At 34.1% G+C, this 13,755-nt stretch overlaps 1 protein-coding gene across 1 annotated transcript; it reads left to right on the top strand.

Moving 5' to 3' along the window:
• The first annotated feature begins 601 nt into the window (after window positions 1–601).
• On the top strand, window positions 602–3,428 carry LOC104886344 ((R,S)-reticuline 7-O-methyltransferase). Its single transcript, XM_048636881.2, has 2 exons — window positions 602–1,499; window positions 2,981–3,428. Exons 1-2 carry the CDS (start codon window positions 705–707, stop codon window positions 3,275–3,277), a joined length of 1,092 nt encoding a protein of 363 aa, XP_048492838.1. The 5' UTR covers window positions 602–704; the 3' UTR covers window positions 3,278–3,428.
• The last annotated feature ends 10,327 nt before the right edge of the window (window positions 3,429–13,755 follow it).

Below are 13,755 nucleotides of genomic sequence, written 5' to 3'. Positions count from 1 at the left end.
AACAACAATAATAGTTGTATGGGTTTAAGAAAAAGCACTAATCAAACTCTTACAAAGGGAAATAAGGAACTCAATTCTCTTTTTCTTTCTTGAAACCTTATAACCAAACACCCCCCTAAGTCAGTACAAAGTCTAATTATTCTAATTCCCTGTTTTTATCAAGTACTCTACTTTTTTCTTTTTGATTCAGTACTTTACTGGCTCAAACAGGCTTGACCCTCATGAATTAGGGGAGCTCAAATATGAGGTTGATGAGAGTCGAACTCTTGACCATTAGGATGGGAGGTGGGAGCTCCAACCATTGTACTCCCACACGATTCTCCTGTAGTTTAGTTGGACTTTGCTTATTAGCTCTGTATTTCTATTCCTTTGACGATTAAATTAATGAAAAGTATCAATTTCGTCTCTTGTGACACTTCTGCCTTCTTCATTCTACATTACCCAACAACTCCTCTTGCGTATTGATGTAGACAGTAGGGCCCTGAATGAAAATGAAGCATCAACTTACACTCGCTACTATTCTTGTTTTGGACATATTGGAGTAGTCCGTCATTTCTTCCTGAATTATATACATATATATATGTTCATGACTTCATGTGACACTCCATACAAGTATAACTGCATAACTAGTACTCAAACCAAAATCAAAACTAAGTATTGTAATTGTTAAGGAGTACGTAGAATTATTATTAGCCGAGAGAAAAATGCCGAGCAATGAATTAGTACTAGGAATAAATGTTACTGAGGATGCTGAGATCCTCCAAGGCCAGGCCGAGGTGCACAAGACCATCTTCGCCTATATAGATAGCCTAGTGCTAAGATCTGCTGTAGAGCTTCGCATCGCCGATATCATTTACTCGCATGGCCAAGCAATGAGCTTATCTCAAATAGCCTTAAAAATAGACTCTCCTTCCCTTGATATAATGTGTCTTGAGCGTGTCATGCGTATGCTAGTTCGAAAGAAAATCTTCACCGCTCATTGCAATGAACAACCATCAGGGGAAACCTTAACATTGTATGGTCTAACCACAACCTCTAAGTGGCTCTTGCATGATCAAGAGCTTAGCCTAGCTCCTACGATTCTAACCTTCACCGACCTTTCGATCACGAAACCAGCGTACGAGATTAGTCGTTCGATCAAAGAAGGTGGGATCCCTTTTGTTAAGGCTCATGGAGAGTCTATTTGGGAAATGGCATCTAACCACCCTGAGTTTAATAGCATGTTTAACAGTGGTATGGCTGCTATAACTAGAACTGTAATAGATGCTGTTATCAAAGGGTATAAGGATGGGTTTAGTAAGTTGGAAGGTAGTCTTGTTGATATTGGGGGTGGCACTGGAAAGTTGGTGGCTAACATTGTTAAAGAATACCCTCATCTTAAGGGTATTAATTTTGATTTGTCTCATGTTGTTGAAAATGCTCCTTTACATTATGGGGTTACTCATGTTGGTGGTGACATGTTTAAGGAGATTCCTTCTGCTAACAATATTATCCTAAAGGTAAGTAATGTTTTTTTTGACTTATAGCTATATATATTCTCTCATTTTGTTTTATATTAATAGCTTCACTATATTTGATTGAGCATGTATATTAAATGTATTTACTAATTTACTAATATACTACTCCATCTTACATTTGTACTATCATGTTGTTTCAGGCTTCCTGAAGGCTAGGCTTACCCTTCATGAAAAGTCACACAATTTATATGGATTTTAGTGAATTTAATTCCGATAATAGTAGACTATAAATTGCTCAGAGTTGTGAACGGGTTGGGTCATGTCGGCCCATTTGAGGGGCCACCGAGCCTCATGCCCGCACACATGATGGGTCGGTGGGACTCATGCCACCTCAAGTTGGGTTTATAATAGGCAAAAGAAAATTGTGTTGGGCTAGACTCATTTCTAAATTTTATCGAGACGGTTCAAGCACGACTTAATGGACCCTCCTTTGCAAATTTTATCGTTTTTTTTCTTATCTGGTTTAAATGAATGGGCTAAGAGGCAGGTTGATCCATCATACTCGTGCTAGGCTCAGGCCAATTTTTTTATATAGATTATGTCTTTAAGTGGCCCACGACTAGGGGTGATAATGAGCATGACAAGCTCGCGAGCGGCTCGACTCGGCTCGGTCAGGTCAAAGCTCGGTCAAAGATCGGCTCGAGCTCAGGCTCGGCTCAAGACTTAAATGAGCCGAGCTAGGGAAAGCTCTACTCGTAAAGTTTGTGAACAGCTCGATTATTATTTTATACTAAAAAAATATTTTGTATTAAAAAAAATTTATATTAAAAAAATATTTTATATTAAAAAAATATTTTTATATTAAAAAATTGTTTTTATATTAAAAATTGTTTATATATATTAAAAATTATATTAAGTATTTCTTTTAAGATATTAACTAAGGTATATAATAGAAGAAAGAGCTCATGAACCTAAACAAGTTCACGAGCCGAGCTCGAGCCGCAAATTCTAATCACGAGCTCGAGCCGAGCTCAGCGAGCTCACGACCCGAGCCGAGCCCATGAAAAGTTAAACGAGCTCGAGCCGAGCCTAGTGCTATTCGGGCTCGGCTCGCTCGATAAGCACCCCTACCCACGATCCATCATAATGCCTCTTGTGCCATACAAGGCTAGTGGCAGCAGGCTGGGATGACGACCCTTGTTCCAATTTGGCACATCTATACAAATATATTAAAAGGCGTGCATAAACAAGAAACTGTGCCACGTGGCGCTCTCTCTAGGGAATTTTAGTTCATGTCGTTCATGTACAATAAAAAAGTTTAGAAATTGTATATTATAGGGGTTTGATCCCGAAATCTCAAGTACATATACTAAAGTCTTAACCACTAGACTAAATTATATTTAGTGTTATTTATCAATTATCATAAAGTTTTACATACAAATTTTTAACAGTATCTCCTCATGTACATGGTTAAATTAGTGCATTTCTACTCAAAAAATTCTTCTTAATTTTATGTGATGCAGAACGTTTTGCATAATTGGACGGATGAAGATTGCTTAAAAATCCTAAAGAACTGTCAAAAGGCAGTATCCGAGAAGAAAGGAAAAGTCATAATTGTTGAAGTAATTCTTCGCCCTGAACGACATGAAATGTTTGATGATACAGCCATTGCTCTTGATATTTTGATGATGACAAATACCATCCGTGGCAAAGAGAGGACTGAGGATGAGTGGATGAAATTGTTAAAGGAAGCTGCCTTTACTTCCTTCAACATCATTCCACTTCAGTCTATTTTCTCTATCATTGAAGCCACATCTTGAAGGAATTTATTATACATTATAATAAAGGTTTTCAATTATGTAACATTCGGGAACTATTCCACTTATGCGAGTACTATTATTAGGGCACAGAAGAATAAATTATCTTCAATTTACGATTAATGTAATAAAGTACTTATGATGTTTAATAATATACTTTGCTTGTCATTGGAACTTAGATAATAATGCTTTATCTTATTTTGCCTAGAGCCAAAATGTGAGGATTGACCATGTCCAAGAAAATAATAAGCGAAAGTGCAGCATTTGGGACTAGAGGTGCGCAAATATGTAGGTGCACCAGAGACTATGGTGCTCTCTGTGCATCTGTTTAATCATGACGTCATTTAGGTGATTTTGTGTGGTTTGTTGTTAAATTTGTCTCCCTTCAAATAAAAATAAAAAAACATGAATTTTACTCCACAGAAATTGCGGCAGTAACCCAGTTTATTTCACACAAATTGCAGCGACGGGTAATAACTACCCGATATTTGCTCACATATGGAAGATATTTTTCATAAGGGTTATCTACTACTTTTCAAATGATAAAGATATATATAGTCCAAGAGACAAGAATGGTAAAGACAAAAAAAAACATATTTTCCATTAGAAAAATTATTCCAGAGGAAATGCTAATTTATACCACCTCCACTTTTGTTGTGCATGTACATGTTATGTTTTATGCACATGTTATGTTTTGATGATGAAAATTAATATAATATGTTATAGCATGAAAGTATGTAACAGTTACAACAGATGCATGAAGAAGAAAGAAATTGATAAACGAAGACTTTGAAGAAAAGAAGAATCAAGAATGAAGTTCGAGTTTATAATTTCTTAGAATAGTAACTTTAGATTCAAATGTAATATGCTTAGTAATATGCAATGTGCTCAATATAGAAATATAAAGTTAATATAATTATTATCTTCTTTGAGTTAAGAAAGTAAATGATTATATTAAAATTATATTTCTATAAAAAAGGAAATAAGTTTTTAAAATCAGAAATCAAAAGGGATTAGGAAAATAAGTTTTTGATAAAACCGAGTTAAGGAAAAGATTTTAATAAAAATAAGATTTTGATAAAAACCGTGTTTTGATAAAACGTAAGCTTTAGAAAAATATTTTATAAAAATTGTATTTCCTTAAAATGTGTTTTACAAAATAAAAGAATTTTAGAAAAAAGATTTTTACAGAAATCGAGTTTCCTTAAAACGTGTTAAAAAGATTTTTTATAAAATAATTTTATTTAAAACTGTTTTCTAAAAAACGTGTTTTTCAAAGAGATTTTATAAAACTGGAATTTCCTAAAAACAAGGTATATAAAATCAGATTTTATTTTGGAAAATAATTTTTGAGTTGAAAAGAAAATCTATTATGGAAAACATATCTTTTTAAGAATAAAGATAAAGATGAAAAAGATAAAGATTGATTTTCTAAAAGAGAATTAAATCCCTTGAATTAAGGAATTGAAAAATATCCTTTGGAAGGATATTCGTCCAACCCATGTTCTATAAAAGGGATTCATAATTCACTTTTAGATCTCAAGTTTTCAGAAAGAAAATCGAGTCTAAGTAAAAAGCTGAAAACTCTTTCCTTGGCACTGAGCATAGCACTGAGCGGTTAGGTTTAAGTTACTATTTCATAATTGTAATTGTCCTCTATTTGCTTGACTAAGAAGCACATCTTTGAGGATCGTTCTTTCTTGTAACTTTTACATTATTGAGAGTGCCAACACTTAGAGTTAAGTGTTGGGGAGTCATTACTAGGGTTAGTAGTGAGGGGAATCGTATTGTATCAAGAGTTTGATATTATAGGATTCAAAGAAATAAAAGAGTTTTTGTTTCTTGTGGACGTAGATCTCAGAGGTGAGATTGAACCACGTTATATATTGTGTCAAATCTAATATCTTTTAAGTTTATTATTCGCAAAAACGCAAAATAGCAATTTTCGAGTGTTCAGCTCAGAGCCTGGCACTGAGCTGTGAAAGGATTTTTGTAAAATCGATTAGATTTCGTCACTCAATTCAACCCCCCCTTCTTGAGTGTTCCCTTAGGTTACAACAAGTGGTATCAGAGCAGGCTATTCTCGTAAGACTCACATCTAGAGAATAGAAATCATGAACACACAAGACGACTTTCGCGACAAGTATTCCAAGTGTCCAATTTTCAACGGGAAAGATTATGGATGGTGGAAGACCAGGATGAGGATATACATTCAAGGTTCTGACTTTCAATGCTGGAGAATCATCAAGACTGGACCTCTTCCTATCCAAAACAAAGACGATAAAGGTAACTTGTTCGACAAAAAGGAAGAGGAGTACAATTCTGTTGACTACGGAAAGGCAGAAAAGAATTTCAAAGCTATGAGTATTCTCCAATCTGGAATTGGACCTGATGAATATTCAAGAATCTCTGCGTGCACCACTGCTAAGGAAATTTGGGACACATTGGAATTGGCACATGAAGGTACAAACGAGGTAAAACAGTCTAGGATAGATTTACTAGTCCAACAATATGAACTGTTCACAATGACTAAGGATGAATCTATTAAAGATATGTTTACCAGATTTACACTAATAACTAATGAACTAAGATCTTTAGGAAAAATCTATTCTTCTGAAGATTTAGTTAGAAAAGTGTTAAGAAGTTTGACTAATAAATGGCTTCCAAAATAACTGCTATTCAAGAGGCTAAGGATTTATCAAAACTCTCACTAGAACAACTCATTGGTTCCTTAATGACTCACGAACTTGTTTTAGACTCTAAATCAAGTGAACCAAAGAATAAAGGGTTGGCCTTAAAAACTGAAGTAGAAACGGACAATAGTGAAAGTGATGAAGAAGTAGCGTCTCTAACTAGAAAGTTTCAAAATTTCTTAAAAGAGAACAGGAGCAACAACTTCAGGAGAAGGGGAAACTTCAAAGGTAAAGGCACTACTTCTAACCCTAAGAAAAGTGCTACTAACTCTGGTTGTTTCAAGTGTGGTGAGTATGATCACAGGATTAAAGAATGCCCTCTGTGGGATGAAGAAAAGCCTAGAGAAAACAAGATCAGTCTAAGAAGGAGTACAAGAAAGCCATGATCGCAGCAGTCTGGGGAGACTCGGATTCTGACGAAGATCAGTGCCACGCTCAGAGCCACGAAGCAAAACTATGTCTGAATGCTGTACAGACCACTCTGAAGACGGCACTGAGCCATGACGACTCACATCTATGCTTGATGGCTAAAAGTTCGAACCCTCTTGAAGAGGAAGAAGACAGTGAGGTAAGTCTAACTTCTTTAAAACCTTCAATTCATCTTCTCTCCAAAAGTAAGCTTGTCATATTGCTTGAAAACGTAATTGATGATTGTCAAAACATGAATGATAATTTTGATGACATGAAAAAGGAAATAAAAAATTTGACCAGGCTAAAAATTGGATTAGAAACAGAATATAAGGAATTGCTGAAAGAAAACAAAACTCTAATAAAAAGGATTGACGAGAAAGACTTAGAGATAAACACACTAAAACAAGAAAAGACTCTAGTTGATAATCTCGTAAACAACTCAGTGCCAGTCACTGAGTTCCAAGCTGAAAAGTCTAGTCTTGAGGAACAAATTGAAAATTTAAATCACGAGTTGAATGAACTTAAAAAATCAAGACAACAATCTGAAATTGTCCCACTCACGCTACCTAGTGATGAGAAAATAAAAGAAGAACTGGACAAGGTTAAAAAGGACTTAGAGATTTCCCGAAAAAGAAGTAGTGATTTGAACACCTCAGTTGAATATTTAGAATCACAACTTTCTATTGCTCGAAAGATGCACGAAAAATGGACCAATGGGAAGAATGCTCTAAATTACCTAACTTGCACCACAAACAACATGAATAAAACAGGATTAGGATATTCTGACCAGCGACTCAGTGCCAGGCTCAGTGCCAGACCCTTCGAAAGAGACTTTCGAAAAAGAAAATATGTTGGCCTTCCTGAATATCTTATTTGCAACTTTTGTGGAAATAATGGACACCTAATTGAGGACTGTAACAAAAAGAAAAATCGAATTGCAAAGAACATTAAACATGTCACTCAAATATGGGTTAGGAAAGACATATTAGATGCTCAACGTAAGAAAAAGGGACCCAAGCAAATATGGGTTCCTAAAACAAACAAGTAATCATGTAGAAAAAGGAAGCCCTTGAATTTATTTGTACTGAAGACCAAATAGCTGATATTTTCACTAAACCACTTGCTCATGAAAGATTTGAAAAACTTAGATTAGCTTTGGGATTGATTTCTGGTACTTAGTTGATTTATGTGCTTATTTGACCCCTTTACATCTTAAGAGTTCGAAAGATTATATCTACACTAAGTCAGTTTTTTATTTAATCCAAGACTCCTAAAAAGGCTATTGATGCTGTCCTGATAACTGACACCTAAGTTGCTTTAGAAAAATTCCATGAAAAACTCCAACAAAAGTATCATGTTTTCGAAAATATCCATTTGATGTTGCTTTGATAAAAACTAAAATAATTTCAAAATATTGGTTTTCAAAATTTTTTTAAAAAAATGTATGCAAGGTTGTTAGAGGTGCATAGTGAACTAAAAGCCCAAACACAATCTCTCCTCCAAATTAAAAAAAAAAACCACCCGCCGGATCTTTAAAAGAAAGACCACCTCACCGGCGACTCCTTCTCCCCTGAAAACCTCTACCCCTCCACCTCTACCTCCAAACCATTCACTTGTTTCCAAAACCTTCGCCTCAAAACAACCGTCCAAGAAAATACCACAACATGAAATTCCGGTTCCGAAAAAGCCCGTTACAAAACCCATCACTCGAACACTCAACCGGAAAATTCCGATGACTTCCGCTGCTACCACCTCATAAACTCCGCCGACTCGAAAACGGTGCGATGCTGCTGGTACGAATGACCGGAAAAAAAAAAAAAAAAAAAAAAAAAAAAAAATATATATGGATTTCGACCCGCAAACGCAAAACTTCCGCTGTCACCGACCCTCCGTCATTCGACCCGTCTTCATCAAAGCGTCGTCGAACTGCTTCCTCCGCCGGCATAAAAATTCTTTCTGGGCGCGTTTTCGCAGCCCCGTGGATTTCGAAACCTGTGTTCAAGTTTTTGCTTAAAGCCATTCAAACTCAAGAAGTTAAAGAATTTTATCAAACCATAGAACTTTCAGATATGTTGGAATTAAAGGCAAATATTAATGGGGTTTCGATTTATATGGATGTTGATACATTAGCTGATATTCTTGGTGTTCCCTATGTTGGGTTCTCGGATTATAAGACTCAAAATTGGCCGGTTGTGTATGGGTGGACAATGCTACCATTAGCCGTACTATTTCTGATCACCCTCTCCATCATGCCCAGATTTTTCCCACTTCTACTGCCTTGATCACCTTAACTCCTTTGATCCCAGTTCTACTATGTATCTTTGCATATTCCTTGTAGTTTTTGGACAAATTTTTTGTTAAAACTGTTTTCGATACTGTTGGATGTTATTTTGGATTATTCTGAAGATTGTGAATTGGTGTTGGTTGTAGCACCAGCATCACTAGCTTAATTAGTTGAGCTATTGGATTATTTTAAACTCTTCTGATTGTGTGAATGATTTTTTTGTCTTTATGTACTTTTTGAGAATGACAAAAGGGGGAAAAGAAGGTATATAATATTGACTTTGTGTCTTGATGATATCCTAGGTTGAGCTAATGTGAATTGAATATAAATGAGCATGTGGGACAAAAGTGAATAATTGAATGCTATTAATCTGATGTACGGATAGATTCTATAAAGGGTGAATAATCCATGCATTCTTTGAGGGGGAACAAAAGAATATATGCATACTTTAAGGGGGAACAATTGTTTATTTAACAATATTATATTTATGGTTTGTCATCATCAAAAAGGGGGAATTTGTTGTGCATGTACATGTTATGTTTTATGCACATGTTATGTTTTGATGGTGAAAATTAATATAATATGTTATAGCATGAAAGTATGTAACAGTTACAACAGATGCATGAAGAAGAAAGAAATTGATAAACGAAGACTTTGAAGAAAAGAAGAATCAAGAATGAAGTTCGAGTTTATAATTTCTTAGAATAGTAACTTTAGATTCAAATGTAATATGCTTAGTAATATGCAATGTGCTCAATATAGAAATATAAAGTTAATATAATTATTATCTTCTTTGAGTTAAGAAAGTAAATGATTATATTAAAATTATATTTCTATATAAAAAGGAAATAAGTTTTTAAAATCAGAAATCAAAAGGGATTAGGAAAATAAGTTTTTGATAAAACCGAGTTAAGGAAAAGATTTTAATAAAAATAAGATTTTGATAAAAACCGTGTTTTGATAAAACGTAAGCTTTAGAAAAATATTTTATAAAAATTGTATTTCCTTAAAATGTGTTTTACAAAATAAAAGAATTTTAGAAAAAAGATTTTTACAGAAATCGAGTTTCCTTAAAACGTGTTAAAAAGATTTTTTATAAAATAATTTTATTTAAAACGTGTTTTCTAAAAAACGTGTTTTTCAAAGAGATTTTATAAAACTGGAATTTCCTAAAAACAAGGTATATAAAATCAGATTTTATTTTGGAAAATAATTTTTGAGTTGAAAAGAAAATCTATTATGGAAAACATATCTTTTTAAGAATAAAGATAAAGATGAAAAAGATAAAGATTGATTTTCTAAAAGAGAATTAAATCCCTTGAATTAAGGAATTGAAAAATATCCTTTGGAAGGATATTCGTCCAACCCATGTTCTATAAAAGGGATTCATAATTCACTTTTAGATCTCAAGTTTTCAGAAAGAAAATCGAGTCTAAGTAAAAAGCTGAAAACTCTTTCCTTGGCACTGAGCATAGCACTGAGCGGTTAGGTTTAAGTTACTATTTCATAATTGTAATTGTCCTCTATTTGCTTGACTAAGAAGCACATCTTTGAGGATCGTTCTTTCTTGTAACTTTTACATTATTGAGAGTGCCAACACTTAGAGTTAAGTTGGTGGGAGTCATTACTAGGGTTAGTAGTGAGGGGAATCGTATTGTATCAAGAGTTTGATATTATAGGATTCAAAGAAATAAAAGAGTTTTTGTTTCTTGTGGACGTAGATCTCAGAGGTGAGATTGAACCACGTTATATATTGTGTCAAATCTAATATCTTTTAAGTTTATTATTCGCAAAAACGCAAAATAGCAATTTTCGAGTGTTCAGCTCAGAGCCTGGCACTGAGCTGTGAAAGGATTTTTGTGAAAATCGATTAGATTTCGTCACTCAATTCAACCCCCCCCTTCTTGAGTGTTCCCTTAGGTTACAACAACTTTTTTGATAGATTTCCCGTTTCTAAAAAAGAACATGAATATGTCAAATACAAAACATCATATTGATCATAAGAGAACGAGAATATTTATAGTACATCTGGGTGTACTATGAGCATGGTACACCCAAGACTATTTTCTCCAAATGAGTAAAATGAGCGAATGAGCAAATGAGTAAAATGAACAAATGAGCAAACAATTCTACTCATTTAAGAATATGAGCAAACACTTTTATTACAAAATGAGCAAAATGAGCAAATGAGTAAATGAGCAAAATGCCCATATGAACAAATTTGATGTCAAATGAGCACCTGGAGTTCTAATTTATTACAAAAATACCCCTGGGTGTACCATGCTCATGGTACACCCGGGTGTATCATGAGTGAACTCATAAAAGAACATATGCGTATATGAGAAGCAAAAAATTATGAAAATAGTCATAACAACGAATAAAAATATAAATAGAACATGAAGTTCTAAAACAAAGAACATCATACTGATTATAAAAGAACATGATGTAATACAATAATAAACAACATATTGATTATAAAAGAACACGTACATATAATAGTTGAGAAACACAATAAATCTGTAAAAATAACAATAATGAATAAGGACATAAAAAAATACACACTTTTTATCATCTCGTGGGAGTGATTTGCCGCAATTCTTGAAAAGTTATCAATGTTTGCCAAAACAAAAATTAATAAATAATAGTAGTTTTTTTTTAAAAAAAGAGGTTTAATGTGATGTTATTATCTCATGGGACTGATTTGCCGCAATTCTCTTTTTTAAAAAAATTATTTCCTTTTCCTCAAGATTGCGTTTTGGAGTAGGATCACGTAGAGAAAGGTGGTCTCTAGTCCATCATCCACGCTTTGCTTACATAAGCATGTATTTAATTTTGTTCCCAAATCTCATATATGTGTTTGATAAATTTGATATGACTAAAAATGGACCTTGGTAACCCAATACGGAGGAGGAGAGGTCAGTCCACATACAAGCCCAAAGGAGGTTCCATACTAAAACCAATTGACAATACTAGGAGTAGCTCCTCTAGCTTATATTGTGGTACTTTCTCTCATCTTTCTCCAATATGGGACAACTCACATGTGCACAACATACATGGGGTTCAACAGTGTCCTAACGTAGTAACATATCTGCCACCTTGGCCGACTCGAACCAATAAGAGAGAGAAACAGAAGAGTGACCCCAATGACCATCCAATCCGCAACTTTGTTGCCCTTTCTATACGTACATGCAAACTCTTCACCTCCTGAAACAACTTTAGATGTCCTCAAACAACTTTAGATATTCAGTCGTATATATCTGCAATCAAAGAGTTAATAATCCAAGGAATTTTTCATAATTTTTTGATAGATTGAATCACTATTAGATTATCTCCTTCAATAATTAACTTCTTAATTAGTTCCAAGAAAAACATCACCCTTCACCATTTATCTTAACCCCATAGCTTTAGCCTACGCAATCGAAAAAGAACCCACAATAGCTTTTATTTAATGTGGCTCCACACATCCGCACATCCCCAAATGATCAATCTCTAATATAATAATGTAATCAAAGGAGGCATGCCCATTATCAAGTTTAGAACCATCAAAAATTAATTTAAAGAAACCCTTCAAGAAAAAGAGAGTAAACAACAGAAAACCAATTGGAGCTAGCTTGACCTAACCGACTAGCATGGTTACTAATGGGATGGGAAGGAGATTCAGAAACTTTAATCAAATTACGGTTAAAGTCAGAAATAAGAGCAATAGTTTTGTTAGGATTGGAGGATTCATCATGGAAAATAATAAAATTTCTCGTATACCAATTTAACCACAAAGGATAGATAAAGAGAGAACGACTTCAAAAGTATCATGGGAGAAAGGGCATAGAAAAAATAATTGTGTAGAATATAATTTTGCGGAAAAAAAACATGACTTTGTTCAAGTTTTTTCTTAGTAGGAAGACCTTCAAGGCATAATTTCCACAAAAAACATAACTTTATACCTAAGAGTCCGAGAGACCATAGCCCTAGAGGAAGGCTACACTAGATTGGACATAATAATCTCCGTTTGCGAATAATCTCCAGAACAATTAATCAGGATAAAAAGAGGAAGCAAGGGATAGAGATATTTATAATATTTGAACTACTCCCTTCGTCTCATTTTATAGTTCTCGTATTTTATTTTAGGTGTTTTAAAATGTTGTTCTCATTTTCCTTGTTTACATTTTTTAACATCACCTTTTACTCTCTCTCTCTCCACCTTTTCAAATGGATTTTTGATAGGGGTGAAAGTTCGGTGTACGGTTTGGATTAGGGCCTAATCCAATCCGATCCGAACAAAATTTGGATTTTAATTTTCCAATTCGAATCAAGACCAATTAGAGTTTGAATCTGATCCATTCCAATCCAATCCGAATTTTCATAGTCTAAATTGGATCCGATCCGAAAATCCGATTTTTTGAAAACTCTGGTTTCTTGATGAAATAAATCAAGCACAACGGTAGCCTAATAGATTTAGGAAATGAGGAATTAAGTGTTGTTAGGATTCTAGGAGAAGGGTGGAAGTGCTACGCCTACTAGGCTATGGACCATGCTTCTTTTTAGAAAAAAATTAGTTAAGCACTTATGCATAATACAAGGCATATTACTATTTGGTTGTATTGGATTTTTGGATCCAATTACCCTCAATCCAATCCGATCCCAAAATCCAAAATTTCAAAAAATCTTAATCCGAATCCAATCCGAACACATGTCAAATTGGATTGGATTTTGGATTTTATCCGAATAACTTTCACCCCTAGTTTTTGATACCCTCATTTAATGTTCCTTCAATCTCATTGGTTGATTATAAAAAAAAAATATTTTTTTACTTTCTCTATGTTCTTTTCACATACTCACCCATTTAATGTTCTAATTCTTTTTTTTTATGACAATAATTCCAAAAAACGCAACAACTCCCATTGCAAATACATAATAATCATGGTTTCCTTAATTCCCACCCAAAGTTAACGGAAACTATAAAATGAGACGGAGGGAGTATGAGAGGGGACCATAGAAGATAAGAGATTCAAATTCTATGGAATATATCGAGAAACAAAATGATTAACTAAAAGATGTTATGAGTTACTATGGATTATACAATAATCAGATAGAGA

Source organism: Beta vulgaris, chromosome 9, assembly GCF_026745355.1.
Source record: "Beta vulgaris subsp. vulgaris cultivar EL10 chromosome 9, EL10.2, whole genome shotgun sequence".
NCBI classification, from domain to species: Eukaryota; Viridiplantae; Streptophyta; class Magnoliopsida; order Caryophyllales; family Amaranthaceae; genus Beta; species Beta vulgaris.
The sequence above is the reverse complement of the archived record's forward strand: the minus strand, read 5'-3'. Positions and strand labels throughout refer to the sequence as shown.